This window comes from Phaseolus vulgaris, chromosome 8 (assembly GCF_051622355.1).
Source record: "Phaseolus vulgaris cultivar YP4 chromosome 8, ASM5162235v1, whole genome shotgun sequence".
Taxonomy (NCBI): Eukaryota; Viridiplantae; Streptophyta; class Magnoliopsida; order Fabales; family Fabaceae; genus Phaseolus; species Phaseolus vulgaris.
Genome location: NC_143505.1, coordinates 2,452,449 through 2,479,161, shown reverse-complemented (window position 1 = coordinate 2,479,161; position 26,713 = coordinate 2,452,449). Strand labels below are relative to the sequence as shown.

Sequence of the window (26,713 nt, the reverse complement as noted above, 5' to 3'; positions counted from 1 at the left end):
GAGGTGTGATTTTTCTGGTTAATATGAATTTGTTTGCTGAATGGTGGTATTGTTTTTTTGACTAAATCTGCACGAAGAAGAGGACATGTCTTCAAGTGGCATAAAAGGTTAGATTGGATGGTGACCAAAAGAAAAGTGTGGATCCACGAGCAGATCCGTAGAAAGATTTGACACCAAACAATGAAAATCTTCTCTCATATCACAAATCAAACCATGGCTTAACAACAAATTAACATAATCGTTTTTTCCTTTCCATCTTTCATGTACTATTTCAGATTCTTGCTTTCTAAAACGCTTTTCAAAAAATTACACTGTTAGAGATCCCACATCGACTAGAGATTAGGACATTTCATTGTATATAAGTGGGTGCAAACCTCAATCCTATAAGTCGGTTTTATGGAGTTGAATTAGACTTAAAGTCTATTTTCTATTAACATTTACATTACCTTCAAATATATTAAGGTAATATTTGATCCATTTTTTTATATACTTTTAATGTTAAACTTGTTTACATAAACTCTAAATAAGAATTGATATGTTGTCGTTTTGTCATTCTATTTATTACTATCGTAGGTGATGATATCATATTTGTTTATTCATTGTCTGCGTAAAAATAAATTTCACTAATTATGTATATGAATTAAATTTTTAATATAAATAATGTTTTAATATTGTTGAGAAAGTGATTTAAGATAGAAGTTTTTCACATAGAATTTTCCAAATATATAGTTGGTGGTCTTTGCTTAAACTGTGGTTGAAAGTTTGAGTGAGAGACTTTGAGACAATTTTCTCTCCTCATGAATTATTGTCACTTAATCAACAAATGAGGTTCAAGTAATAAATAACTACTATTGATTTTCTTTTCACTATGAATTAATCATATCACTAAAGAGATATGAACTAACTATCACTTTAATAACAACTTGTAGTTCAATTAAAGGAAAAATATAAACTTTATTATTCTATGTAAAGAAGATGCTAAAAAGAAAAGGTCTCATTTCTTAATTAATATTTTTTTTAACGATTGTTACTACTATTAATAATAATAATAATAATTATTACTATTCATATTTATATTAAGCATGACATTATTTAATATATGCCATAATTTGTAGGATTTTTTTTCATGAATAATCATGATAATGTTTAACACATTAATTATAGGTGTATAAGTACTAGTGGAAGGAAAGTATGTATAAATACTAGTGGAACTATGTAGGGATGATATAATCAACATTGTGTTATTTAGTTATATTAGATGTAGAAATGATATAATAAACATTGTATTATTTAGTTATGTAATATAAATATATATTAAACATGAAATTCAAAAAATAATATATAGGTATTGTGAAATTTAGGTAAAACCATTATTGATAATATCTAAAAGACGAGAGGCTGAAAGGTTGTAACTACAAGGAACTCTTGGCCATAAAAATACCGTGTGATTAAAATAGAGGAATTTAATTATAAAATAGGAAAATGTAGAAGAATGAATATTTTTTATATTGTACCAAAGTCCAAAGGTTAAGCCTAAAATTAAGAATACATTAACTAAATACAAAGTACAAAAAGTAAAAATTCAATAAGGTTGATAAAGTCCAATAAAAGTAATATAAATAGGTAACTTGATTGACAGGTAAGTAGAGTGTCTTTTGGAAATTATTACTTAAGTTAATTGATTCTAACTTTATCATTGTAATACCTTACAAATACATCTATTTGTCGAGAGAATCGAGAACAACAATATATCCAAGAGAGACGAGATAAACCTGTGAGATCCAAAGGCCTACCTGAAAGAACCAATATCCACCTATCACCTATCGAAGTATACCAAAATCCACCTCTTAATAAACCAGTTTTAAGTCCCTTATAAACAAGTATATATTTATATTATATTTAAAAATACATTATCTTATAGATTATATGAAAGGGATAAGATAAGATATGGAGAGTTTAATGAAATGAATGATTGGGATGAATTTATGAGCAGTTAAGTTTATGAGCAAATATTCATTATGCATATTAATATCTCTACATTATGATATTGGTACCAACTTTTGTGTGAATAAAGCTAGCAACAAGTGGCAATTGGCAAGCCACGTGAGATGAAATTGTAATTACAGAACCTATATATGGGTGGCAGAGAAAGCATGGTTGGATACTCATTAATTAGATATGTAATTAGAAAATTAGTTAGTATTACTTTCTATTTATATTTATATATTTTTTAAAATCTTAAACTGCCAGTGGTATTGTTATTACTTTAGGTCAAATCTTAAAGTAGTTGTCTTTTGTATGAAAAAATATTGATTTAATTGTATTTTATTTTTAGGATATTGTAATTATATTATTTTAATTCTTTAAGTTTTAATTTCCAAACTAGATTTTGTTGTTGTGACATTGAATGTATTTACACTAAATTTTCATTTCTTCTTTGTATGTAATTATTAATCATGGAGTGTGCATTTTCTCTTTATATCTTTGTGAATGTGTGCATTCACTTAAACTTTTCTATGTTAGTGTGTGGATATAGATATGACGTTGATTGCGCTAACAATAATATTCGTTGATAATAATCTAAAAATAAATAAATAAATATAAAGATAAATTATTTGAAAGATAAAAATCCTACTTATTACGTATGATTTTTGTGTGCAATCATTACGAAGCCTATTTTCCTTTCTAACTATTGTATCATTAGATATATATATATAACTTCTGTACATGGTATCACAAAATTATGTAAAATTAATTAATAGTTATATTAAAATATCTTCTAATTTGTTCCTTCTTTCATAATTGTTTTTATTTCAATTTTGAAGCATAAAAACAGTTTATCTGGTTTTGGCTTCTTTCAACAGTGCAAGAAAGAACTTTTCTCGATTCTACGAAACCTAAATTTTCTCTTATGATTGTTACAAACATCCAAATTCGTCTGCATGATTGTTGTAATCATTTTTCAAATGTATGCTTTCGTGTACAATACAAGTCAATTTTCTTCTTACGTATAAAGATTGTTTTCTTTATATATATAAATTATAGTTGTCTCAGAATCAATATTAATCAGAAATATTAGTTTTATGTCTGCGTCATGAGAAAATTTAAAGTGTAAAATTATGACTCTAGATTCAATCACAATTTTATTGGTCAGATGTAATATTTAAAATCTGAAAAGAAAATTAAGTATTATTCTATTATTAAACCAGAGAAATGGAAAAGTGAAATTGAATTAAAAGATTGAAATTGAAGGTGGATGAGAAAAGAGATTGAGGAAGTGAAGTAGAGAGATAGAAGCATGTTATGGTGAAAGAAAGGTGTCAAATAATTGGTTTGGTTGAATTGGTTGGGAGAGGTGGGCCATGGCAATGGTTGCAGAAAAGAAAGAGAGGAATGTCTACCCACACGCATGCATCAAGTTTATACCCTTTCCCTTTTCATTTATTTCTCATTTAAACCAAAGTTTCAGCTATGCATTTTTTTGTCCCAAAAGTTTCTGATGTACAGAGACAACTATAGTTTGCACGAGGGTCTCTGTTCTGTTTTCTTCTGCTTTTTTCTGTCCCTTTTCATTCCTCAATTTCCCTCTCCACTCACATTATTTTCATCTCCCCTTTTCGGAGAATTTATTTCACAGGAAGAAAAAGGGAAAGAAGCTATAATACTGTAAAATAAAAACAAAGGGTGAATGAAGAAAGTTTTTTGTGTATTGAATGTGAGTTTTTGTTTAGACATGTGAGATGTGCAGTTGAATGAGGTTATGTAATTGAAGGAGCAATTGTGGGTCTAAGTTAGAGCTGAGAAAGAGTCCACAAATCTACTAGAGTCCCTTGAGCCATTTTTGGTGGTTTATGAGTTTTTTTTTTCTCTTTTGGTCAATTCTGGTGAGGTTGTCATGTAGTTCTTCATGATGTTTGGCTCCACATTTTGAGCTATCTCAATCGTGGATAGTTTGGCCATCATACTAGTACTTCTACTAGATGTTATTTTATAATATATCTCAAAGTTTCACCACACCATAATGGGATTGGGGAGGAACATTTATTGATCACTTTGTCTGAATAAAGCCAATGCATACCATTTCGATCACGGCTCTGTTTTTGGCTGATTCTATCGACCAGTGACTGTCAAGAAATTTCAATTTTTTTCAGCTCTTCGTTTTTTCCTTCGATAGGTGTACTATAATCATCAACTTTTGTTATCTTCTTTTGCTCCAAAAATGTGCACGATTGTTTGTATTTTTGTTTCGACGTGATCATTCATGAACCATCTCATTCAGTTTTTCTTTTTCACCAATGAATCCCTCATGACATCAATCTTTTCTGATTATGTGGTGCATAGCTTCATTTCACTTTTCCACTGCTACGGACTCTTTTCTATCAACTCATTATATGCCCCCAATCAATCCTCACCTTCCTACCCAATCTAACCTTTTCTCTTCTCTCTGTAAATATATCAAACACCTTCTACACAGTTTCACCTCTTTTTTCCTTTAAATTCACGCCTTTTACCAACATACTATAATACAACTCATGAATAAGCTTATTTTTTAAATATTTGATTTTTTTTATCAATGTAAGAAAAAAAAGGTAAACACTTACTTTCACCTAGTTTCCGTGTTGTTTAAAGAGAAAAATATGTAATGTAAAGTTTTATTATTTTTAACATAAAATGCTAAAAATAGAAAAAAAAATATTTTGAAAGAAACCATACATAGTTTACCTTGTTCCCTTACCGTGTGTTTGAGTACATTAGAGAGAAAATAATATAAGAGTAGGGATTTTTTTTGAAGTAGGAGAAAACAATAATTATTTTTTTCATGAATGAGAAGGAAATTGTGTTTTTTAGTGTTTTGTTTTAGATGTTTTAAAATAAACTTGTTCCACAACTTATAAACTAAAGCACTGGTGTAACAATTCATGTTCTACGTGAGCTTCAATCTACATAATAAAATTTGTATATATTTTCTAAGCTCTTTATTTTTAATTTTAGAAAAACATTTATATATTAAAATTTTAAGAGAGTTTGTGTCACGCTAATAAGAAGGTGTTCAAGAATAACAGTATATAATAAAAAAAAATCTAGATACCTAATAATGTCTTAAGTTTTAGATTAAAAATGTTACTTTAACTCTCATATGAAATACTATATTTTTTTTGCTAAATCGATGTTTTTTCGCAGAAAAAAATCCGTAAAACAAAGAAATATCAATAATTCATTTTTAGTATTTTTTAATATAGTTTTATTATAAACTAAATTTATTGCAAAAAAATATTTTCTTTTCATAGTTTTATCATTTAAATTGATAAAATTGTGACTGATGCAGTCACCATTTGGTATGTCTTCATTAAAAACATGAAAAAATGGTATATCTAATTAATTGCTTCCTATTGAAACCGTTAAATGACGCATCTGGGACCATATCTTAAAACATAAAATGAAATATTATCCAAAGATTCCAATGAAGATATCTGAAATGTGGCAATCTTCTTTCTCTGCTTGCTTCTCTTTTAACTACCATAATTATGTCACCAAATCTTACACGTGTCTGCACACGTGGAAATTCGTAACTTTTCTTCTTTTACTTCATCTATTGGCCCAAACTCATTCCGAAATAGGAGTATTTACTCATTGGTTTAAATACATTATTTATTTTAATTTGCAAATTTTATAATCTCATAAATTTAAACATTTTTAAGTTCATTAAAATTTTTACAGTGATTGATTAATCTAGTTTACTAATCATGCGATTGAATGATTGAATTTACGTATTAACCTACGTACAGACACCATACAGACAGACATTGATATGATACGGACACGAATACGGAGAAACGTAACATCCTTAGAATATAGGACACGGAGACACGGATCTATATATTATATATGTTGGATTAGGATTCCTTAATCATATAATAAAACGTAAATAATGATTAAATAATACCTGGTAGACCCGTGATCGTATGACTGAGGGACGAAGACATGATCTTGATCGGATTCCCCTTTAAGGTGTATCGCTTAGAATGAAATTATGTGGGTAGAGAGACAAAGAGATAAGAGAATCGAAAACCCCTTTAGGAAATGAGTTTCGGCCGTGTGATATTAGAATATGAGGGTGTTTCTTTGTCTGGTAATCTCTATTTATAATACACCTAAGGGAAAATCCTAATTATTTATGGTAAGAGTAATTACGTCCATCAAGTAATTACCAATAATATAATAGAATAAATATAATAATTGATTAATTAGGTTGTATTTTTTTTAGTTGACTCTATATACAATTGTACCTCAAATACAAACAAATTTATAAACTCACATTCTTATGTTTTAAAAAAAGTAAAAATTCTCTTAAATCCATCATATTATTTACAAACTTTAATCTTAACATTTTGTTGGTACTTTCTCTCAAATTCTCATTGATCTTCTCCTAATCCAAAACAATAAGTGCTTGAGTAAAATGTGGTAGCATTATTGATGGAAATCCCTTTGGCAGTGAGTGAGGCTAATGAGTGTGGCAACAACCATGTAGCAATAACGAAACGATGGATGATCATGCACCTTTCTTCTCCTAGAGATTCTGAAATAAAAAGAAAAAGAAAAAGAAAATAATAGAGGTTGCTTGTGCAGACCTACAAGTGTAGCAGTAGCAGCTAGACTGAGTTGTGTTCAGAGGTCAGAATGAGAGATGAATGGTGATTTGTTTTGTAGTTCTTTTCTTTACAACTTTATGAATCTATTATTCTCATCACACAACACAGGAGAAAGAGGAGAAAGAAAGAAAAGAGAGAAAGAGGGTGAAAAATCCGCATGATGATTGAGTACACGTGTGGCAGGTCCTATCCACGTGCACCTGTTTCTATCCTTTGAATCCATCTATTTGTCTCTTCTTTATCATATCTTTTCTACTTTTCTCCATTCCACGCTTCCATCTAACCAAATGTTCTTTTCTTTACCTTTTCCACTCCCCTTCCTCCAATCACTCATCGTTTAATATTATATTTTTTTTTATTTTCTTCTCCACACATACTTTTACTAATTATTAACTATACTCCATCAAATAAATAAATATACACACGCCTCTTTTTAATCTCCAATTCAAGACAATTTTCTTTTTCATTCTTTAATTTGAAAATTAATTATTTTAGTCCCTCCAATTGTACGAAATTCCTATGATTTTCTCTTTTAGAGATTAAATAAATAGAGAGGTGGAAGGGAGAAAATAAATAAATTAAAAATTAATTTAAATAAATTATTTAGAATCTAAATAATTGGTAGTAAAAACATTGGTTACTAATTATACACTAATTTATAAACCATTTAACAATAATAGAAACTAATTTAGAAATCAAAATTTTTGTAGTCTCTAAAATGTCTCTAATTTAGTCACTATAGCAACTAATTATTATTTTTTCTAAAAATTGGTTTCTATTTCATGATTTTTTTTATATTAAAAGTTACTATAAATGACCTAATAAACTAAAATTATTTTAGAAATTTAGAACAAGAATAAGTATGTAGACAAAATCAGATATTGCGATGACTATACGGACAAGGACATGTATGTATATGTTTGTCTCATCTCTATATCCAATTTAAAAATCAAGTATTACTCACACTCATATCCAATCAATTATAATTTCTCATCAAATCAAATCGAAACAACTTTAACGCTTCGTTTGTTTTTAAACAAGGAAAAGCGAAAAATTACTTTGCAGAAGGAAAGCTCGAAAATCAAAACATTAAAATATTAAAAACACAGAAAATCATAAAATTTTTGTCCTCTAAACTTTCTTAGAAATTTGCGAAGAAAGTTGAATATACGTATATTTATTTAATTACTTAATTATAATTTACTTTTATATCCTTTCTATTTTTAACTTAAATTATTATTATTTTTTTAAAAAAATAATTAAGATTATAAAAAAATAATTATTATAAAATAATATAATTAATCATATTATATATGTAATATATTATAAAACATAAATAATAATAATAATAAATATACTTTTTAATAATAAATAAATAAATTTATATAATAATTATATTAATTACAAAAAATTGAAGATAAAAATAATAATGTTATTTAATATAAAAATATTTTTTTATCAAATATTTATAATTATAAATATTTAAATAATATTTTAAATAAAAATAATAATTATAAATTATAAATAAATAAATAAAAATAATTTTTTAACAATTTTTAAATATATGGATAAATTTGTAAATTTATATTTTTATCAATTAAAAAATATATAATTTTAATCACATTCATTACCTCACTCACAAACTTTTATAAACTTTTCCTACACTTTTTTTCTCTATTTACCTTAATCCAAACATTTTAACTTTTTTTACACTTTCCCTTCAAATCATCTTAAATCCACTCCCTCATCTCCACTCCTTAATCCAAACAAACCCTAAATAAAAAAAATATATATTCATTTATCTTCCTATCCATATTTAATTATATTATGAGAGTCAATTACTCTCAACAACATTTTTACCTAACATAATGAATTATCAATTACACACTAACACTTTCCATGTTTTTCTATTGGAGAAGAGAGTTTTTTTAGTCCTATATTTTTCCCCTTAAACATCCATTTCCTAAATAATTATTGTTCTTTCCTTTTTTTTTCCGCCTTTCACGTTATTTCTCAATCAAACATTCTTCTAAAGGCTTGGTTTGTACTCGTTTAATAATTAAAAATATGAACAGAAATAGATGAGATTATTTGACATGAACTTATAATAATAGGTTTAAGTAATAATGTACTATTTTAGAAAAATAAACTATACTTAATTTTGTATATTCAATAACATTTTTGAAATTGGTTTGATAATGAAGTTGTTTTAGGCTCTTTTTAACTAATCGAATTAGAATTGTGTAGAGTGTCAAGTTTATAAGTTTCAAAATTTGTTAAACTCAACTCAATCTAGCTAATATATAGAATTGACAGTAAAATAATAACTATTCTAATTTTATTAATATGTTATGGGTGTGTCATTGCACAAAAAGAACATAATCAGAACAAATTTGTGGTTATGCCTTTCTTTGATACTCAAAGTAAAATTGGTATTTCACTTATTATTTTATTTATTTATTTCAAACTTTTAGTATGTATCATTATTTTATTTAGTTAGCTTAATAATCCTATCCAAATCAATACAACTAAGATAAAATAATATAACTTAAAAAAACTAATTTGATTGGATATTAAATTAGATCAAAATCAATCTAACTCTCTTATCAATAACATTCCTACATGTATTGTATCATTTATGTTGTATTCCTTATGATGAAAAAAAAACTAAAGTTAATCTAAAACAATACTCCAAGAACTAAGATTGACTAAAAAAGTATTATGGGATTATAAACGATCTTTGTAAAAAAAAAAATGAGAGATTAAATTAATAATATTTTTCGAGAAACTAAAATTAAATTTTGTAATAAATAAACGACTAAACAAATACTATACTAAAAAAAGGACATATAACTGTCACAAAAAACTAATTAGTGGTGATAATGATAAATATTAATAATGTTAAGTGAGAAAATTATAGAAACTAAAATGGATCAATATTTCATTTATTTAATAAAAGTAAAAGTTATAAAAATAATTAAAAACAGAGTTAACCATATTACTTTCTTGACATCCCCATAATGCAAAACATTCAACTGTAAAATTATTTAAAATTCGATTCATAAAAAAGTTTTACATAATTTTAAATTAAAATTAAAAATATTTACAAATATTTTCTGTCTTCAATCTCCTAAAACTAAACTTAATTATTAATCTATTTACTTAGATTTAGTTTGATTTATTGTGTTTTAATTTTTTTATATATTTTAAAATAATCTAGAGGTTCATTTTATTAATTTAAAATTTACATCATCACGTCAACAGTTTAATTCGCTACAAAGACCTTTTTTTAAATATGGTGACAACACATTATTCCCTTTTTTAAATTTGTCACTTTTTATTTATTTTATTGAGACACTTTTTTGCTTACAATAATTTATATTGACATAATATTAATGATGTCAGCTTTAGTTACATGAAACATAATAATATCACCTTTTTATTAATGTGATACTGGATAGTTTAATAATCAGCGTCGTATAAATTTCGGACCTTCTTTAAAGTGCGACGAATCAAAGACTAGAGTTAAAAAAATCTATATAGTTTTATTTTTATTTGTAAGTTATTTCATATAAGTTTTATAAATAGATTGAAATTGTTATTTCATTTCATTTTTCTTTTTGTTGTATGTGTATTAAATTGTGTTATACGTTATTTTTTGGTTTTTATATATTCATAATATTTTTTACTCATCTTAACTTGTCAAAATTAAAATTATAAAAGAAATAACACTAAAAGTTGATATATTGATAAAAAAAAAAAGCGGAGTCAAACAATTCATAAATGCAAGCAATAACCATTGAGTTATTATAGCAAAAGTTAATGGATTAGTTTAATAGTATCACTATTAATTTATTGAATGATAATTATATCTAACATATATTTGTAATACTTTGAAACAATTAATCCAAAATTCAGTGGTAGAGCATAAATTTTGAAGGGAGAGATCCTTATATTGTAATGTGTATTAGCATTGAACTTCTTTTTTATAAAGTAATTTTTTTAAAAATAAATTACAATATATAGTTTAAATGAATGAATTTGATATTAATTTATAAAATTATAAATAAAATGAAAAATATTTATAATCCATCTATTGTAATTGAAATCAAAATCTATCTAATCTATGACACCCTGCTTGTTACATGTACACAACTGTTGACAGCTCTTGAGAACTAAGTATGAAAGATCTGCATGAAACTTATATGAATTGATACGTAATTTGTGATCCTTTTCCTTAAACAATTGAAAAATATGAAGTGAATTTTTAATTGGAGAAAACGTATTCATATTGTTTTGACCAAAGTAACATCTTTCTATAATTTGCATTTTCTATATAGTTTTGATGTTTTGCATAACACCTGATGCACCATATTGCTGCTAAACTTTTGCCATCTAAATTTCTGCCAAATGCTTAATTGCAACAGTCTGAAAAGAACTCACAAGTTTACCATAATCAATCACTTGTTTTGTTACAATGAAAGTATAATGTCCCAGAAAAACACTTTTTCAAATATAGTTTGGTCCTTCAGGAATTCCCAATGCAAAACTTTATGCCATGGTCAATATAGTGTTAATTGGAGGATGGATTTGAGTAACACTTTAGACAGATAGAAGATATACAAGGAGGCTTGTAGCTATAGCTTATTTGAATCAGAACCATCTCTGAAAAGGAGATTGAAAATCATTTGAGTTTAATATGCAACTTTGATCTCATCAACATATATATGATTCACTCTGATAAACTTAAGCATCATATAATATGTAGTTGCTGATAGAATAGTTTGGCATTAATAAGGTAGTTTTAGCAAAAGATTCTTGGGTTTGTGGAGGCTGGCTCCACTTGACAATAACAAACACCTCACCCCATGTGTAGAAGGTCCCCTTTGGGTTTGTTTGATAGTTGAGGAGTGCTTTTGTCTTTGCTGTTGTTTCTTTCATTCCCACTGATGCAATTTGTATTAAAATCTTTCATTCTCTTGCTTTCAGCCCACATTAGGTAACCTTATGTTAGAAAGGAGTACCAAAACCCATGTGATCTGGTGTCTGCTTGGTCAGATTGAGGATGAAGCTCAAGAACTTGTGGGGCTGCCCTGGGACAACTCTTGTGCCACAAACAACAAGGGAAAATGATGCCTGATTGCATGTTACCCCCTCGTGGGAATATCGTACCTTGGTACAAAAACAAAGCTTTTGACAAGTACCAGACAGTTAACTTGTGAGCCCCGTTACCAAGTTTTGTACCTTCCCTCTCTTCCAATTCAACAAATCAAACCTATCAAATAATGCACACTCCATTGTTGCGATTTCTGTTTAGTTTTCAACATTCTCAATTACTTTTTAGGCCTTGAAGTTGACATCACATAAGCCATTCAAACTAAATTAGTTATCATCCTATAACTGTTTTTAAATGTACTCTGGTTTAGATCCATTCATCATTTTAAAGTATGTTCAGAAATTAAGTGCTTTTTAAAGCTTCTTGGACTTAGTAAGTCATTAAAAAAAGAAGGCCCATAATTATAACCATATCTCCTACATTAGGAATTCATCTCTCAATCATTAAGATTTCATGTTAAATTTCACTGTTCACATAAAAAAATAACTGGACAGTATGCATGTGGGCATGCTTTGAATTAGCTATCAAGTTTTTGTGATCAGTGAATCATGAAATTAAACACTTTTCACAAACTATGCCACAAAAACCGTCCACAACCCTTTTGTTCTTTCTTTTTTCTGCAGTGAATTACAACTTCCCACTATTATTATAGCAGAAAGGCACCAAATGATCTTGGAAGAGAAAGCAAGCATTAGGATAATCATCGGATCCTGTATTCTAGGCACAATATTTTTCAGAAAAAAAGGTGAAGATAGATTAGTTTTTTGTGATATTTTATTGTTGTGATATTGCAGCATGTGTGAGGCACTTACTAATCTACCTAATCACATGGTTGATAAGAAAATAAAAGTAGAAGGGGTGAGAGTAAGGGATTAAGGTGGTGAATAATAGAGATTGCACAGATAAATGATTGGTTGAAGTTGAAACTGTGAAGCATTGAAATGTGTGTTTGAATGATGAGTGTAGATTCACAAGCTAAGGTTGACTTGAGACCTCTTTTTGCTCACAATCTTATGGGCTCCCTCTGACCCTGACTCTCTGAATATGTGTCGGTGGATACATTTACTATACAAGAATATGAATGGAATGACTCTTCTGAAGTAGGAGTATCACATGTCTAAGTTAAAGGTTGGCCCCAAGAAATGTGGCTGGCTAATCTCAATGCAAATCCTACTTTCCTAATAAATCTACTTGTACAACAAACCAGTTTCATTTGTTTTCCAAATTCAGATTTGAAAATCCTAAAAGCTTCGTACCAACACCTCATTTTTTTTTTCTTCCAATGAAATGATCAAGCAAAAGGGTCTCTGAGGGCACGCTTCATTGATGCAAAATAGAAAAATGATTCCCTCAGTGAAAGTGATATTTCACATGCGTTTGAGGATCATGCTTTCAAAGTACTTTTATTTGTTTATCTGCAATTGCTTTCACACACACCTATGGGAGAGCTAAAGAATTGAAAGGAAAATAAAAAAAAGGAGAAGCTGAAAAGGATTAATTAAAGTACACTAAACCAAAAGGAGACCAAGGAAAAATATTAGATTTGCATGGTGAAATACAACTAAGTTGTTATGGATTTAAGCCACAAAAAGCTTGACCATTGATGTTTGTGTAGATTTAAAAACTGATAAGGTTTGTGTGTCGGGTCATAGGGTAGCGAAATGAGTAGCGAATGCCAGCAAATGGTGTTGGAGTTAAATGGATATGTGTAATTGTTTTGGGATTATCTTTTTGTTCTTTGATTACTTTCGCTTTAAATCATTCTTAAGTTGCAACCCATTATTCATACAGCAAAACATGGGAGGAGCATAACTGTGTGTGTATCTTGTGCTATGATTGAATAGCATCCAAAGAATCATAATGCATAACACAAAGAGGATTCTGGATATTTTCAATTGGCATCTTCACATGTACTTTCATCGCTTCTTTCTTAGTAGCTTCTCATGCACGTGGCCTTTATTTCATATCAACATACCCATCCATTTCATTACTCTCTTTTTTTTCAATATTAATATGCAATTAATTCTTTTTTTTTTAATTCGATTCGATTGAATGTTATTTTGGAATTTGAATTTTGATTCAATACATAAATTATATGACAAATTCTTCCTTCGCTGCAATACAAATGATTTTTGTATTTCAAATTATGCAAATAATTTTTTATTTCAGAATACAAATAATTTTTGTATTTTAAATAATAGAATCTGAAATAAATATTTCTGCAATTTGAAATACAATATATTCATGATTCTATTCTAATTGCCCGAATATATAATTCTGAATTTTAAAATCTATATTATATTGTATTTCAATATATTTTGGATTCTTAATTATACAATAAAAAATATATTTTATTATGAATTATACCATTTGAAATACAAAATTTATATTATAGATTCTAGAATTTGGATATTCATAATAATTTTTTTTTTTTTACGATGAAAGTAGGGATTACTACTATGAAGAAGAGAGTAAAATTGTAATTTCATTTCTTTTAAGAGATGAAAAATAGACATGGGAGATGCAAGAAGAAATTGTCAAATTATAGTACATTATTTTTACAGTTTCTTTCTGCACCCTTACATTTTTCTTCCTGCACCCCACAAGGTTGCGCAAAGACAAAACTGTCTCTATATAAAACTGTAAAATTATTATTTTTTGAAATTTCAGATTATGAAATCCGGTAAAATTTTGAATTGGTGCTCCGATAAAATTTTGGATTGACGCATCCGGTAATCTCTCAGATTGGTGCTTCCGATAGTACATGAATGATAATGTTAATCCAAAATAAAAAAATGCAAAACATTCATAATTGAAAAAACCATTATGGATCCACCAATAATTCAAAATATGCATTCCAGATTCAGAAATCCATAATGAAAAAAATCATTCTGGATCCACCAATCCGTAATAGAAATTAGACTTCCGGATTCAACAATCCGAAAATCAACAATTTATGCAAACTTTGCTTCCAAAATACTCCCTCATCCGGAAAACAATATGATTCACTTTCGGATTGATGAATCCGTAGCACACTCCCAGATCCCGAATTCAAATAACAGGTGAAGGTGAGTTTCAGAATTTAAAAAAATGTGGGGGTGCAAGAAGAAAAATGTAGTGGTGCAGGAAGAAACTGCCCATTATTTTTTGGTAAAAACAATGAGGACTAAAAGTCTAACGGCAGCTGGGCCCAAGTTCTAGTTTAGCATTGGGTTATTTGGGCTTATATGAATGGGCTTAAGCAAAGGTATTTCCTTTTGAACCCCTTTTCTCTCCTTTCGTCCCCTCATGCCATTTCGGTAATTATTATAGTTTATATATTGTGTAAGCCCAACTTTTATTTTTCTTCACAATCCTCCTTTTTTCTTTTTTACATTTTGAGAAAGTAAGAAAAATAAAATGATTGTTTAGAATTACCCTAAAAGAGGTGGCAAGCTGTCTCTGATTAAACACGGTTTCTTTAGACTTCTCCATGAAACTTCATGAAATTATTATTAGAATAATTATGATTGAGTTCTATCTAGCAAACATCTCAGTCATATATGTGTCTAGTGACCCATAAAATATGGTCAACTTATGTCATGATTGGGTTATTGAGCATAAGATGAGTATCGATTAATGTCGGTTATAATTCTATAATTAATATGGTTAACATTTTGGAGATTGTTAATTTCACCAAGTTTTGCTAATATTGATTAATCTTAATGCTGGTTAATCTATCTTAACATAGACGAATGATTCTAAATAAAACAATTCAAAAAAATCAAAATACTTATACATCTATTATGACTTATGAAAACATTTAATACTCTTCATTGGACGATAACATAATAAAGAATCACTAGTGATAAGAAAGAACAACAATGGTTTGTTTACAAACAAAATTCCAAAAGACTTTATGTTTAGTACTTTATTTTGCACAGAAAAACTGATAAACTTGGTTTTTCTTCCACAAGTTGAACACTTAAGATTTCTTGGTATTCTGTTTCATTTATCCTGGCTGAAGAAGTGGTTAATGGTTGGCATAATCTCTGGTGGTCGAGTACGAAGAAACTTCCTCAGACCATGCTCAGCATATTTCTCTCCCTCTTCTCTGTTATCCAACACTGCCATGCTGCGTCTAGTTTTGTTAACCCTATACCAATTTTCCGACCAAAAATTAATCACCAAAATGCTGCATTCAATCCATAATCATATCATTGTAATAATAACTTAATTAGAAAACGGTCAAACCACAAAGATTCTTTACATTGGGAGTATGTTTGCAAAATATTCATAGAGTTTAGTAACGTACGTCCATTTGTTTTCATCTTAAGATGTGTTTTAAGAAACACCCACCTTAAAAAAATACGTTGACAATGTAAAAAACTTTATACTAATTTCATATGAAAATTAAGCTCTTATGAAAGTCAATGAATTTGAGTTGAACAAGCTTTACCTAACATCAGGGTTTCCGAGCAGATTTCTTGTCAGTTGGAAGACACACATGCTGGTGACAAAGGTCATTGCAGCCAATAGAGGGTAAACCTAAAAAAGATAAAAGAAAGAGAAAAAAACACATAAATAAAGATTAGATTAATAAATGTTGTAAATTAAATTATGCATGGTAGTACCTCTGGTTTCATCCAGCGCCCCATGAAAATGTTCCTCTCGTGAACCTTAAAAGTGTTTTTGCTGTTGTCACAACGAACAACTGTGGTTTCGATCTTGATTTTTTGTTGCATGGCCTGAATTTCTGTGTGCCATCTGTATAAATAGTAGTTGGTAATGCAGAATTTGGAGGGCTAGTTAGAAGATTTGACATGCAAGTGTGGCATACAGTGGGCTGTGTTGAAGCATAAAATATTTGACTTTTGGAGAAAACTAGGGGCTGGCCTCATGTTTTTCTGGTTTTTTTAACGTAAGAATGACCCAAATAATAACCAATAGGGTAATGCAGCTATTCACGACAGCTTCAACCAGAGATAAAGATGAGATATGGAAAATTAATATCACTTTCTTGTTTGAAGGGACGAAGAATTGACTTCTTTGGTCAGACTCTTATTTTCTTCATTTGGTGTCTCTCTAGATTTTTTTTCTTTCTGAACTATTTAATTTTTAACTATTTTCTATCCACTTTAATACACACGACGTCTTAATTCAATCAATGAATTATTTATTTTATCCTTTAACGGATTGTTTTAATTTTAATTTGTGAGCTTATAAATAAATGCATGAGAGTTTTTTTCTTTAATTGGTGTGCTTTTATTCTAAGTGTATTTTTTTTATCATAATATCTTAAATACCATTTTTAATAAAAAAATTTGTTTAAATATACGATAGAATGATTTGAATTGTAATATTTTAAATACTTAATGATTATATGATTTTCGTATTCTTTTTAATTTGTGATAATATTGAAGTTAAACTTATAATTTGTTTTGATTATATCATAGCATTAAAAAAGATTTAGTTTTTTATAATTATGTTTGTGTTTCAATAATAACAAATTTGCTTTATTTTCTAATTTTTAATAAACTCATTATTACCAATGAATAGTATAATTAATTACTTTTAAAATGTTGTATTTAAATTATTAGAAATAAAGCTAAATATAATAGGATAGATAAATTATACTACAAGAAAAATTATTAAATAGAAATCAATTTTCGAGACAATAAATAATTAGACTTGATAGTTAAAATCTTGTTAAGTAATTAAATATTAATCTAAAAATTAATTTAGAAATTTATTAATAATAAAAAATATTTTAATCTTTAAAATAGTATTTAATTTAGTTAATATAGTGACTTATTATTATTTAAAAAAAATTAATTTATGTTTAATGATTTTTTTTTAGTTTTATAATTAAATTAAAGTTTTTTTTCTTAATGAATGAGTGTCAATAATTTGTTTAACTTTTTCATTTCAAATAAATCCTTATTTTATATATGGTCACTTATTTAAATCACTTTGTTTCACTTTTCAAATCACCATCTAAATAATTTGGGACAAAGAAAATGGATATTTTTTTTATTAAGATAAACAGATTAAATAAAATTTATTAGGGATGGAAAAAAAACTTTATTAGAGATAAAAACATGTTTAAATAGTATCAATGTCAACCATTAACACATCATCTTCCACAGTCAAAGTGACACAAGCTGCACAAGCTGCAGAAATTTATAGTATATATCATTACCATTGTCAAGAAAGGTTTTTAGTTTATTTAAATGCTGACTCAAAATGAAGCCAATGAAATTGGATTTTGTGAGCTCATACTGAATATTGTTTACACAAAAATACATAAAATGAAGATGATTTTACCGTTATTTTGCAGGTTTTTGAGGCAAAAAATTGCATAAATCTCCGGAAGATGGACACAAGTGTCTTAACGTGTCCCTCCAAAACTGGATCATGTCACGCCTTGTATAGAGCCTGCAACTTCCATTACATTACAGGCCTATTTCTCTTCTTCTACTTTTTCTTTTTTCTTTTCCAGTGCCATCCAATCTACCTATAAATTTGTGTGTAATCATTTAGCATTTTTCTGTTATTATAGTTCCTAACAGCATCTGTGCCACTGCCACTCATGTTGTCTTAACATCATGGCTCAGAAGCTTGTGTTGTGTCTAGCTGGTGCAATTTTCATATTCTTTGGTGCCATCATCATATGTGCAAGTGCAACCACCAGAAAAAAAAACCTGATAATGATGTTTTTGCCTCTGGAAAGTTAGTTCCAGTTATTGACCTTGGAGGACATGATCGAGCTCATATCATAAGGCTTTTTTCACTCATTTCACTACACGTGTTTCTCATGCATGACATGATGGATATATTGGTTCCACACACGTGTTTGTAGAGATAAACGAAAGCTCTCAGGATCCAAATGAAGGTGCAAGCTCCACACAAGTAGTGGAAGAGCCACCAAAGATATGGTTGAGTATTGGAAAGACTCATTATCACACTCATGTGAACCTATCTTTTGTGCTTTCTATTTTTCTCTTCCTTTTACTTAAACGTGCACGTTTCATCCTTCAAATTTTCAATTTATCTTAGTTAATGGTAGCAGAAAGATCAGTTAATACATGGCAAAATAGGTTACATGTGAGAGTATGGCTCACCTAATATGTTAAAAATAATGAATAAGAGTGAGGTTAGATGATTCAATTCACAAACAATAACTGTCATAATCACTTTGATATCTATAATCACTTTAGATCTATTAATATGAATTGACCCGTTTTATGTAATGCTTAAGTTAAATAATTTTATTATGTAAATTTTTAGTTTTTAAATTCAATTCATTTATATCAATAAACAAACTTAAAAACCTTTAATGGATATGTCAATTCTTGTCCCACTCTACTTTTTGGTAAATAAGTGGTGTCAATGTGGATTGAACAACTGATTTTATTAAGTTAGATATTGCAACAAACAAATACAATAATGTTATACAAATCATATAATTTCATAGAATCATATACTTAGAAAGAAAATAAATTATGAAGTTACACCTCTACTTCCCTTCAATTTTCACAGCTAAGATAATTTGGGTGCTTACAAGGTGTTAGGGTTAAGTATGGGATTTTCTTCCAAGGTAAGACTGTTAATATTTTAAATACATATCATTTTATCCTTTAAAAAAATCAAAACTAAAGAAAAGTGTTTAAGTACTTTATTTAATGCTCACATATTTTTAAGATGTATGCTACTGGGACATGTTACTAGTTGACTTTTCTGTTGTTAATATAGTTATTAAATTTCACTCAAGATTTTTTAAATTGAAAAAATCAGCAGTAAAAAATAATTTTGGTTCCACCAAATGCCTTAAAAACGACCAAGTCATTCCAACTAGGCTAACACACAGGGACAGTGGAGAGAACAATTTATAGCCTGAAACAGCAACTAATTTCTATAATTACTGGTTACTAATACACGATTATTGATGACAGCTTCTGTTAAAACGAAATAACTATTTTGACAACCCAATCTTCTATACTACAACCATTTAACTATTCTAAATAATTATAACATGTTGAATTCTATTACACTAAAAACATGTATCACAGCAAAAGCTACACAAGTATCTAAATTCTAAACTAATTTCAGCTTACTGTAAACTAAACTCAATTTCAGTGACCTGGTCACTTACATTTCTTCACTCCCAGGGAAATAATGGTTTTGGACAGTAAAGTATACTCAGAGTTGGAGTTTGTGATATCAGCTTGTTCCTGCATGGATAGAGCATGCTCAAGTTGCACCTCCACTTCACCAATTGTTGGTCTCTCATCTGGTTCATACTTCAAGCAAGTTACCATCATATCTACAAACACTTGCCAACAATCTGGTGCAATCTTCCCTTTGATAATCGGATCAATTCTCTCCTCAACAGGATTCTCCAGACATTCTTTTTTAGTCAGAGTTATCAAATAAAACATCCTCCTGCACACAACTTCTAGTAGAAGGAAACCAAATGAGAAAACATCCCATTTAGCTGTGATGATACCATCCATGAGATAGTCCGTAGCCGTGTAGCCCCTACAACCTATAACAAAGAGTAAGCTTAGTTTGATCCACAAAAAATCATGGCAGTGAGTGAGCTCATACAACAAAACAAAAATTACCCAAAACACGATCTACATTGATTTGCTTCTGCTTTGACATAAAACGTGATCCCTGCTCGCTAGCACCGAAACCAGCGAGTTTTGGCTCCATCTGGTCATCCAAAAGGACGGTACCAGGACCGAGGATACAGTGAAAGATGGAACGCTTGGCTCCGGTGTGAAGGTAGTGTAGTCCACGTGCTACTCCTATGCATATCTCTAGTCTCTTCTTCCATGATAGTTGACCTTCTTGTAGGTGTTTATCTAGAGATCCATTGGACATGTACTCGTATACAAGAATCTTCTCATTTTCGTGGTTGCAGAATCCTATAAGAGAAACACATCTAGGGTGACGAAGCTGGCATAGCAATTCGATTTCCTTGTTGAACGCTGCCCATCCTTGATAATCAAATCGCTTTATTGCGACCGTGTAATCAGAAGCACCATCGTGCTGCAGACACCCTTTGTATACTTCACTAAATAATCCACTTCCTATTACTCTCTTCTGATCAAAGTTATTGGTGGCTTTCCTAAGATCGGTGAGAGAAAATTGATGGCACAGCTCTTCTATCAACGTTGGAAACTGTCTCTGAGATGAAGTTGTATTTGTTGTGGGCTTCGAACAACACATGCCCACACAATTCAGAAACATAGTTCCAATTTGTGACACCTTCTTGCTTAAGTAGCTCTCACTTGTCACTTACCATACACATTGAACTATGTTGCTCCTCAATCGTTTGGCTTGTCATGCATATTTAAGGTTGGGTTGGAATCTTCCCCAAATAAGATCAGTTTTTAATAAGGCTGTGTTTTCTTCTTACGTGTCCATGTTATTTTGACATCCAATTACTCCAAATTACACCTTTCAAATGATAGAAGTTATCAAATGTAAAGGGATATTTTTATCATTTTAAGAGGTGTAATTTGAAGCAAGAAGATGTTAAATTATCATTGCTCTTCCGATAGAGTGACACACAACACTTACACTTATAAAACACGAGGTGTAAGTGTATTTGAGAAGAAAAATGATTTTTTTGACACCATGCTCCATTTTACACTCCACTAAATATTAATATTTTAATTTTTTTTAATTTTGAAAATTGTTTTAACATTTTGCATTTTGCCTATATTTTCATTAAGAACATTTTTTTTATTTTTTATAAATTTTTTTATTATAAATATTAATATATTTTTTTTATTTGTTTTTTTTTTAATCAGCAATGAATTAATAGAATAAAATGTAACACTCTAGGGGTGTTCCAATCCTTATACATAAAATACTCCTAGTTTAAGCCATCAACAAAACAAAGTAAGACTAAGTGACACACCAGAACTGGTTTTACAAAAATCAGCAAACCAAAACCAAAAACTTTGGCTATCTAGCCACTGGAATTTTAACAATCTAAAAACTTGAAGTCTAGCTAACTCCCTACCCATTGCAAAAAATACCAAAACTACAACCTTGTGCACTACATTTTATTGCCAAAGTGAGGCACGACCTCTCCTGCCAGTCTACTTTCAAAAGCTACTAAAATCTCCACATATCCTCATCTTTTAAGCTCTAAGAGGGGATCAACAAACCACACAAAACATGCATCTACCAAAACTGCAAAATGTTGACCAGCATTAACCAACATTAATATTTTCTTGTGGATGTAAAGTGGAGTAATGTGTCAAAATATCATCACCTAAGAAATAGCATATCAAAATTTGTATCATCTTTTCTTACACGAAATTGCTTCCTTGTCTCTACATGGATTGGGCACACACATACATATTTCAAACGGTGAATTAGGAGGACTTTTGTGCATTCAATATGGACTACGAAGTGGACATAGACAACTTCTTAGTAGGTTCCTCCAGTTTTTAATTAATGATTCTGTGTTTCTACTGAATTCTGTAAGTAAAATCTTTCTCAGTTATTTACTGTTGAATCTTTAAATAGTAAAAAATAATTATTCATTATATTAGAGAGTAAAAATTATTTTTTATTTAAAATATTTTTACTATTAATAAAATTTATAAAATATTTTTTAAATTTCCTTCAGTAAGGTCAGGTGTTGAGCTTCTTATCTTCAACCCTCTCATGCAATTTCGATTACTGCAGTGCTTTCGGGGTCGACTTTGGGATTTTTCTCTCTTTGATTTTAGGGTTTCTTTTGCTTAAAAGATGGGTTTTTTAGACGGAAAGATGATGGAAAAACAAAGTAAAGTAGACATGAAGGACAAATTTGTAAAAAAAAAAAAACTAGTTTTTTCATTAAAACATAAAACAAAAACAAAGATTTGGTTAGTTATAATAATGGAAAGAGAAATCAAATAATACATGCATTTTTATTAGTAAGATGAAGTTTCTCAATAAAAAGAAATTTAGGTACTACTGAAAGGAAAATATTTTAAGAACATAAACAATCAATTATTTAATATTCAATAATATTTGAAAAATATAGCGTTCTTAAAAAAAATTCTAGACTGAAAACACTCTTTAGGAATATATTACCTCTAGTACTTTTTTAATAAACGTGTGAGTGAGACCAAGAAAGTTAAAATGCAATAAGAATTATACCATTAAAATTCCTTTTAAAAAGAAGATTAAGGATAAGATTAAATATAAATTTGTATTTAAAAATATTTTAACACTATTGTTGATATAATTCCAGATTCAATAGTAAAAATATAAGAAATTGTTAATCATCATATCATTTTCAATACAAGAATTTTATCCTTACTTATTTTACTTCGAATGGTTCTATTATATTTTTTTTTATCAACAAATTTTATTCTTACTTATTTTACTTCAAATGGCTCTATTATATTTTTTTTATCAGTACAAATTAAAAATAATTATAGAGATAGTTTAAAGATATCTCAATCTGTATACAAAACTAACTATGTTTAGAACAATCCTAAAATCCATCCAAATACTAGAACATGTTATAGTCCAAAACCATCTATAGTATCTACTACAGAACCAAAACCAGGATAACAGAACACACAGAAAAAACTTAAAGCCAAAAGACCACATCACAGAGTCCTTCCCATCTGCAGAATTGGTGAAAACCCCCTGCTTCAGATTAACCTGCATGAAGCCAGCACCTGCAGAATTGGCCACATCCTTTGTCTAAGAGCAGCCATACACCGATTACCCTACACCAAAACAGCACCTGCAGAATTGATTGGCCACATCCCCTACATAAGAACAGCCATACACCCTTCTGATGTAACTCCCTATATGCTGCTGATGTGATTTCAAGACCTCAAAAGTCCCTCAACAGAGGTATTGACGAGGTTCAAAAGCAAAAGCCAAAGGTTTTTTTATCCATCCTGCTGCAGCTATCAAACCACCGTGATTTGATTCTATGACACAACACTTTGCAATCATGCTTCAGAAACCGAGCTCTTCACTTCCTTATAAGAACTTCCAATTTTCCAAGAATCTTCACACCAGTTAACAAATTTGCATCTGAAAAGAATCTATGCATGTGGATGTTTCAGTATATCTCACATCTGCTTGAGCTCCGCAGTCTATGCTGGTGAAGTCTTGAGCCACCTCCTCTCTAGCCATAGCTATTTGTACTACTTCCCATGTGCTCACAAGGTTCCTTTTGCTGCATAAAACAGAAATAGGCATAGAAAGCAAAAAACCAGAACAGAACCTGCTGGCTTGGCCCTTACAGGTTAACAACATAGCCTCAGCCTTGGCTTAAGCACCATAATCAGGGATCCACAATGCCAAATATACAAAACTGCACCAGCTGCTACCTAAGATTCGCATTAGCAAGGCACTTAAGAATACCACAAGCGTCCATAAGAACAAGACTAGCATGCTGCATGACGCAAGCATATTCAAGCAATGCCTCATTGCATAAATATGCAGATTATAACCAGAACACACATTTTCAAGTACCCTATAAAACATTGTTTGCTCTTCACACTTCCTTCTATAAATGCATCTCTTTGACTACCTCTAGCACTAGCACAGATACCATTACAGCGCTCTCCCTAGAATCTGTCCTGCAGCACCACCAAGAAGCTACAAGGTGACCTTTCCAAAGCGTCTGCAACAATTCCTCTACTGCATAAACGGTGCTGCTGCATCTCCTTACAGCTGCCATACACTCTCTGCTACACCTCCAATACAGCTCCGAAAACGGTTTTGGCAAGTACAACACCTTTGCCTTCACTAGAGCACCTCACAGCAAGCCATCTTCCAAGTCCTCCTGATCAAGATACCTTTCTATACTACTCAGAGCAAGAGCAGGTCTTACATCTCCCTGCTTGATGATCTGCACTATCTCTACTATTCCTTCCTCTGCCTTGTCCTCCCATCTCAAAGTTCTTTTAGCCGACTGACTGCACTCCCAAACAGGCTTCCCCTCCTTTTACATTTGACTTTTGATGGATAGGATCAGATTTAGGTGCCAATCCGAGAAAGAATAATTGAAAGAGCGAGTCTTATGTTTCAACCACAACCATGAATTAAGCTGTGTTATATGAAAGATTTCTTCCGCATCAGGAATCCTTCTTAAAAATAATAGAGTTTCTTTGTTCTCATAGTCGTCTCACCATTGTCCCCCACATAATTTTCCAGACCAAGTTCTGCTTTGAACTCAACTCTTCTAAGGGGAAGTTCTCGAAGTAACTTATGTTGTAAGAACAGGATACCTACCCACTTAAAGCAGAGAGACCACACTCTTTGTCCTATGGGACACTCTATAAATAGATGTTGAACAATCTCGTCCTCAGCTTGGCAAAGAGCACAACTAGTTGAATTAACCAACACTCCTCTCCTGATTAAGCCGGAACGAGTTGGAATTCTATCCAACAGGACCCTCCAAGCAGTTGTCCAGACTTTGAGCATTGCTTTAGACTGCCACAACTGTTTGAACACCCCGTTAGGAGGACTTATGTAAGAGTTAGATAAACGTTCATAAGCTGACTTCACAAAGAACCCTTCTTGTTGCATTCCCTCCCCACACTAGTGTGTCCTTTGCCTCCCTATTCAGAGTGCCCCCTAACAAAGACCAAAGCATTCCTGCTTCTTACACAACTTCCCATTCAAACCTGACCCTCCTCCATCTTAGTTTCCATATCTAAGCCGAGTCTTCCCATACGCCCACCTCGCTCACCGTTAGCCCCTGATCCTATGAAAGGGTGAACAACCTAGGATATACAGAACTAAGTTTATTTTCGCCCATCCGAACGTCCTCCCAGAATCTAACTTTGTCTCCACAACCCACTTTCCATTCTAGAGCTTCTTAGAACCACCCTTCTCATCCCCTTGTCAGATAGTTTAGATAAATCTCTCCACCACCTGGATTGATTTTTCAAAAGAGGTTGGTTACGACCTGAATCCAGACCGTATTTAGATACTAGGTTATCCTTCCACAGCCCTTTTTCTTCACCTACAAATCGCCAATTCCATTTAGCTAGAAGAACTCCATTGAACTTTCTTATATCTTTAACTCCCAAACCGTCTGCCTCCACTGGTTTACACAAATTCTCCCAACTTACTCAAGAGATTGACCTGCTCTCCCTCCCCAAGCCTAAACCGACTCCGGGACTTTAAAAAAGGATAAATTAGAATAGAGGAATACCAGTTAAAACTGATTTAATTATACATATTCTTCCCATCAACGACAGAAATCTCCACTTCCAATTGTTCTATTATACTATATTATTTTAAAGACTCTCGTGTAAATTTTGTTTTATAATGCAATACAATTTTTTATTACTTCAAATGGTTATATTTGTTTGTTTTTTCTTTTGCAGTGGCATCCAATCTACCTATAAATTTGTGTGAAATCATTTAGCATTTTTCTGTTACTATAGTTCCTAACAGCATCTGTGCCACTCATTCTGTCTTAAAAATCATGGCTGAGAAGCTTGTGTCTAGCTGGTACAATTTTCATTCTTTGGTGCCATCATCATATGTGCAACCACCAGAAAGAAGACCTGATAATGATGTCATAAGGCTTTTTCCAGCTTCATATTGTTTATTCACTCATTTCCTTGCTTTACTTTCTTCTAATTCACCACACGTGTTTCTCATGCATGACATGATGGATATTGGTTGAACACACATGTTTGTAGAGTTGGAATCTCCCATTTCTTGCAAATGTAGAGTAATTACATATCATGCATATATCTTTGGTGTTTTCTGATATATATAACTTGGTGTGGACAATAAATGATTTCTTATGAGAAATACTACACATTTTATATAGTCTTAGATGTTTGGCCTTGATTTTGTGTGCTTGTATGTATATCTGGTTAATCTGAAACTGTGATAAACTAGCTAGGTTATCAACCATAGAGTTTCTAAGGATATAGTGGATGCTACACGCAATATTTTCAAAAGA

General features: G+C 30.2%; 2 protein-coding genes across 2 annotated transcripts; both read right to left on the bottom strand.

The window, feature by feature from the left end:
- Positions 1 to 15,519: 15,519 nt before the first annotated feature.
- Positions 15,520 to 16,503, bottom strand: LOC137825805 (uncharacterized). The gene is made up of 3 exons (XM_068631594.2): positions 16,380 to 16,503; positions 16,205 to 16,293; positions 15,520 to 15,901 (listed from the first exon to the last, which is right to left on the bottom strand). The coding sequence occupies exons 1-3, from the start codon at positions 16,488 to 16,490 to the stop codon at positions 15,754 to 15,756; spliced, it is 348 nt and encodes a 115-aa protein (XP_068487695.1). The 5' UTR covers positions 16,491 to 16,503; the 3' UTR covers positions 15,520 to 15,753.
- A 3,185-nt stretch (positions 16,504 to 19,688) lies between these two features.
- Positions 19,689 to 21,135, bottom strand: LOC137825508 (receptor-like protein kinase FERONIA). The gene is made up of 2 exons (XM_068631191.2): positions 20,373 to 21,135; positions 19,689 to 20,293 (listed from the first exon to the last, which is right to left on the bottom strand). The coding sequence occupies exons 1-2, from the start codon at positions 21,001 to 21,003 to the stop codon at positions 19,893 to 19,895; spliced, it is 1,032 nt and encodes a 343-aa protein (XP_068487292.2). The 5' UTR covers positions 21,004 to 21,135; the 3' UTR covers positions 19,689 to 19,892.
- Between the last annotated feature and the right edge of the window lie 5,578 nt (positions 21,136 to 26,713).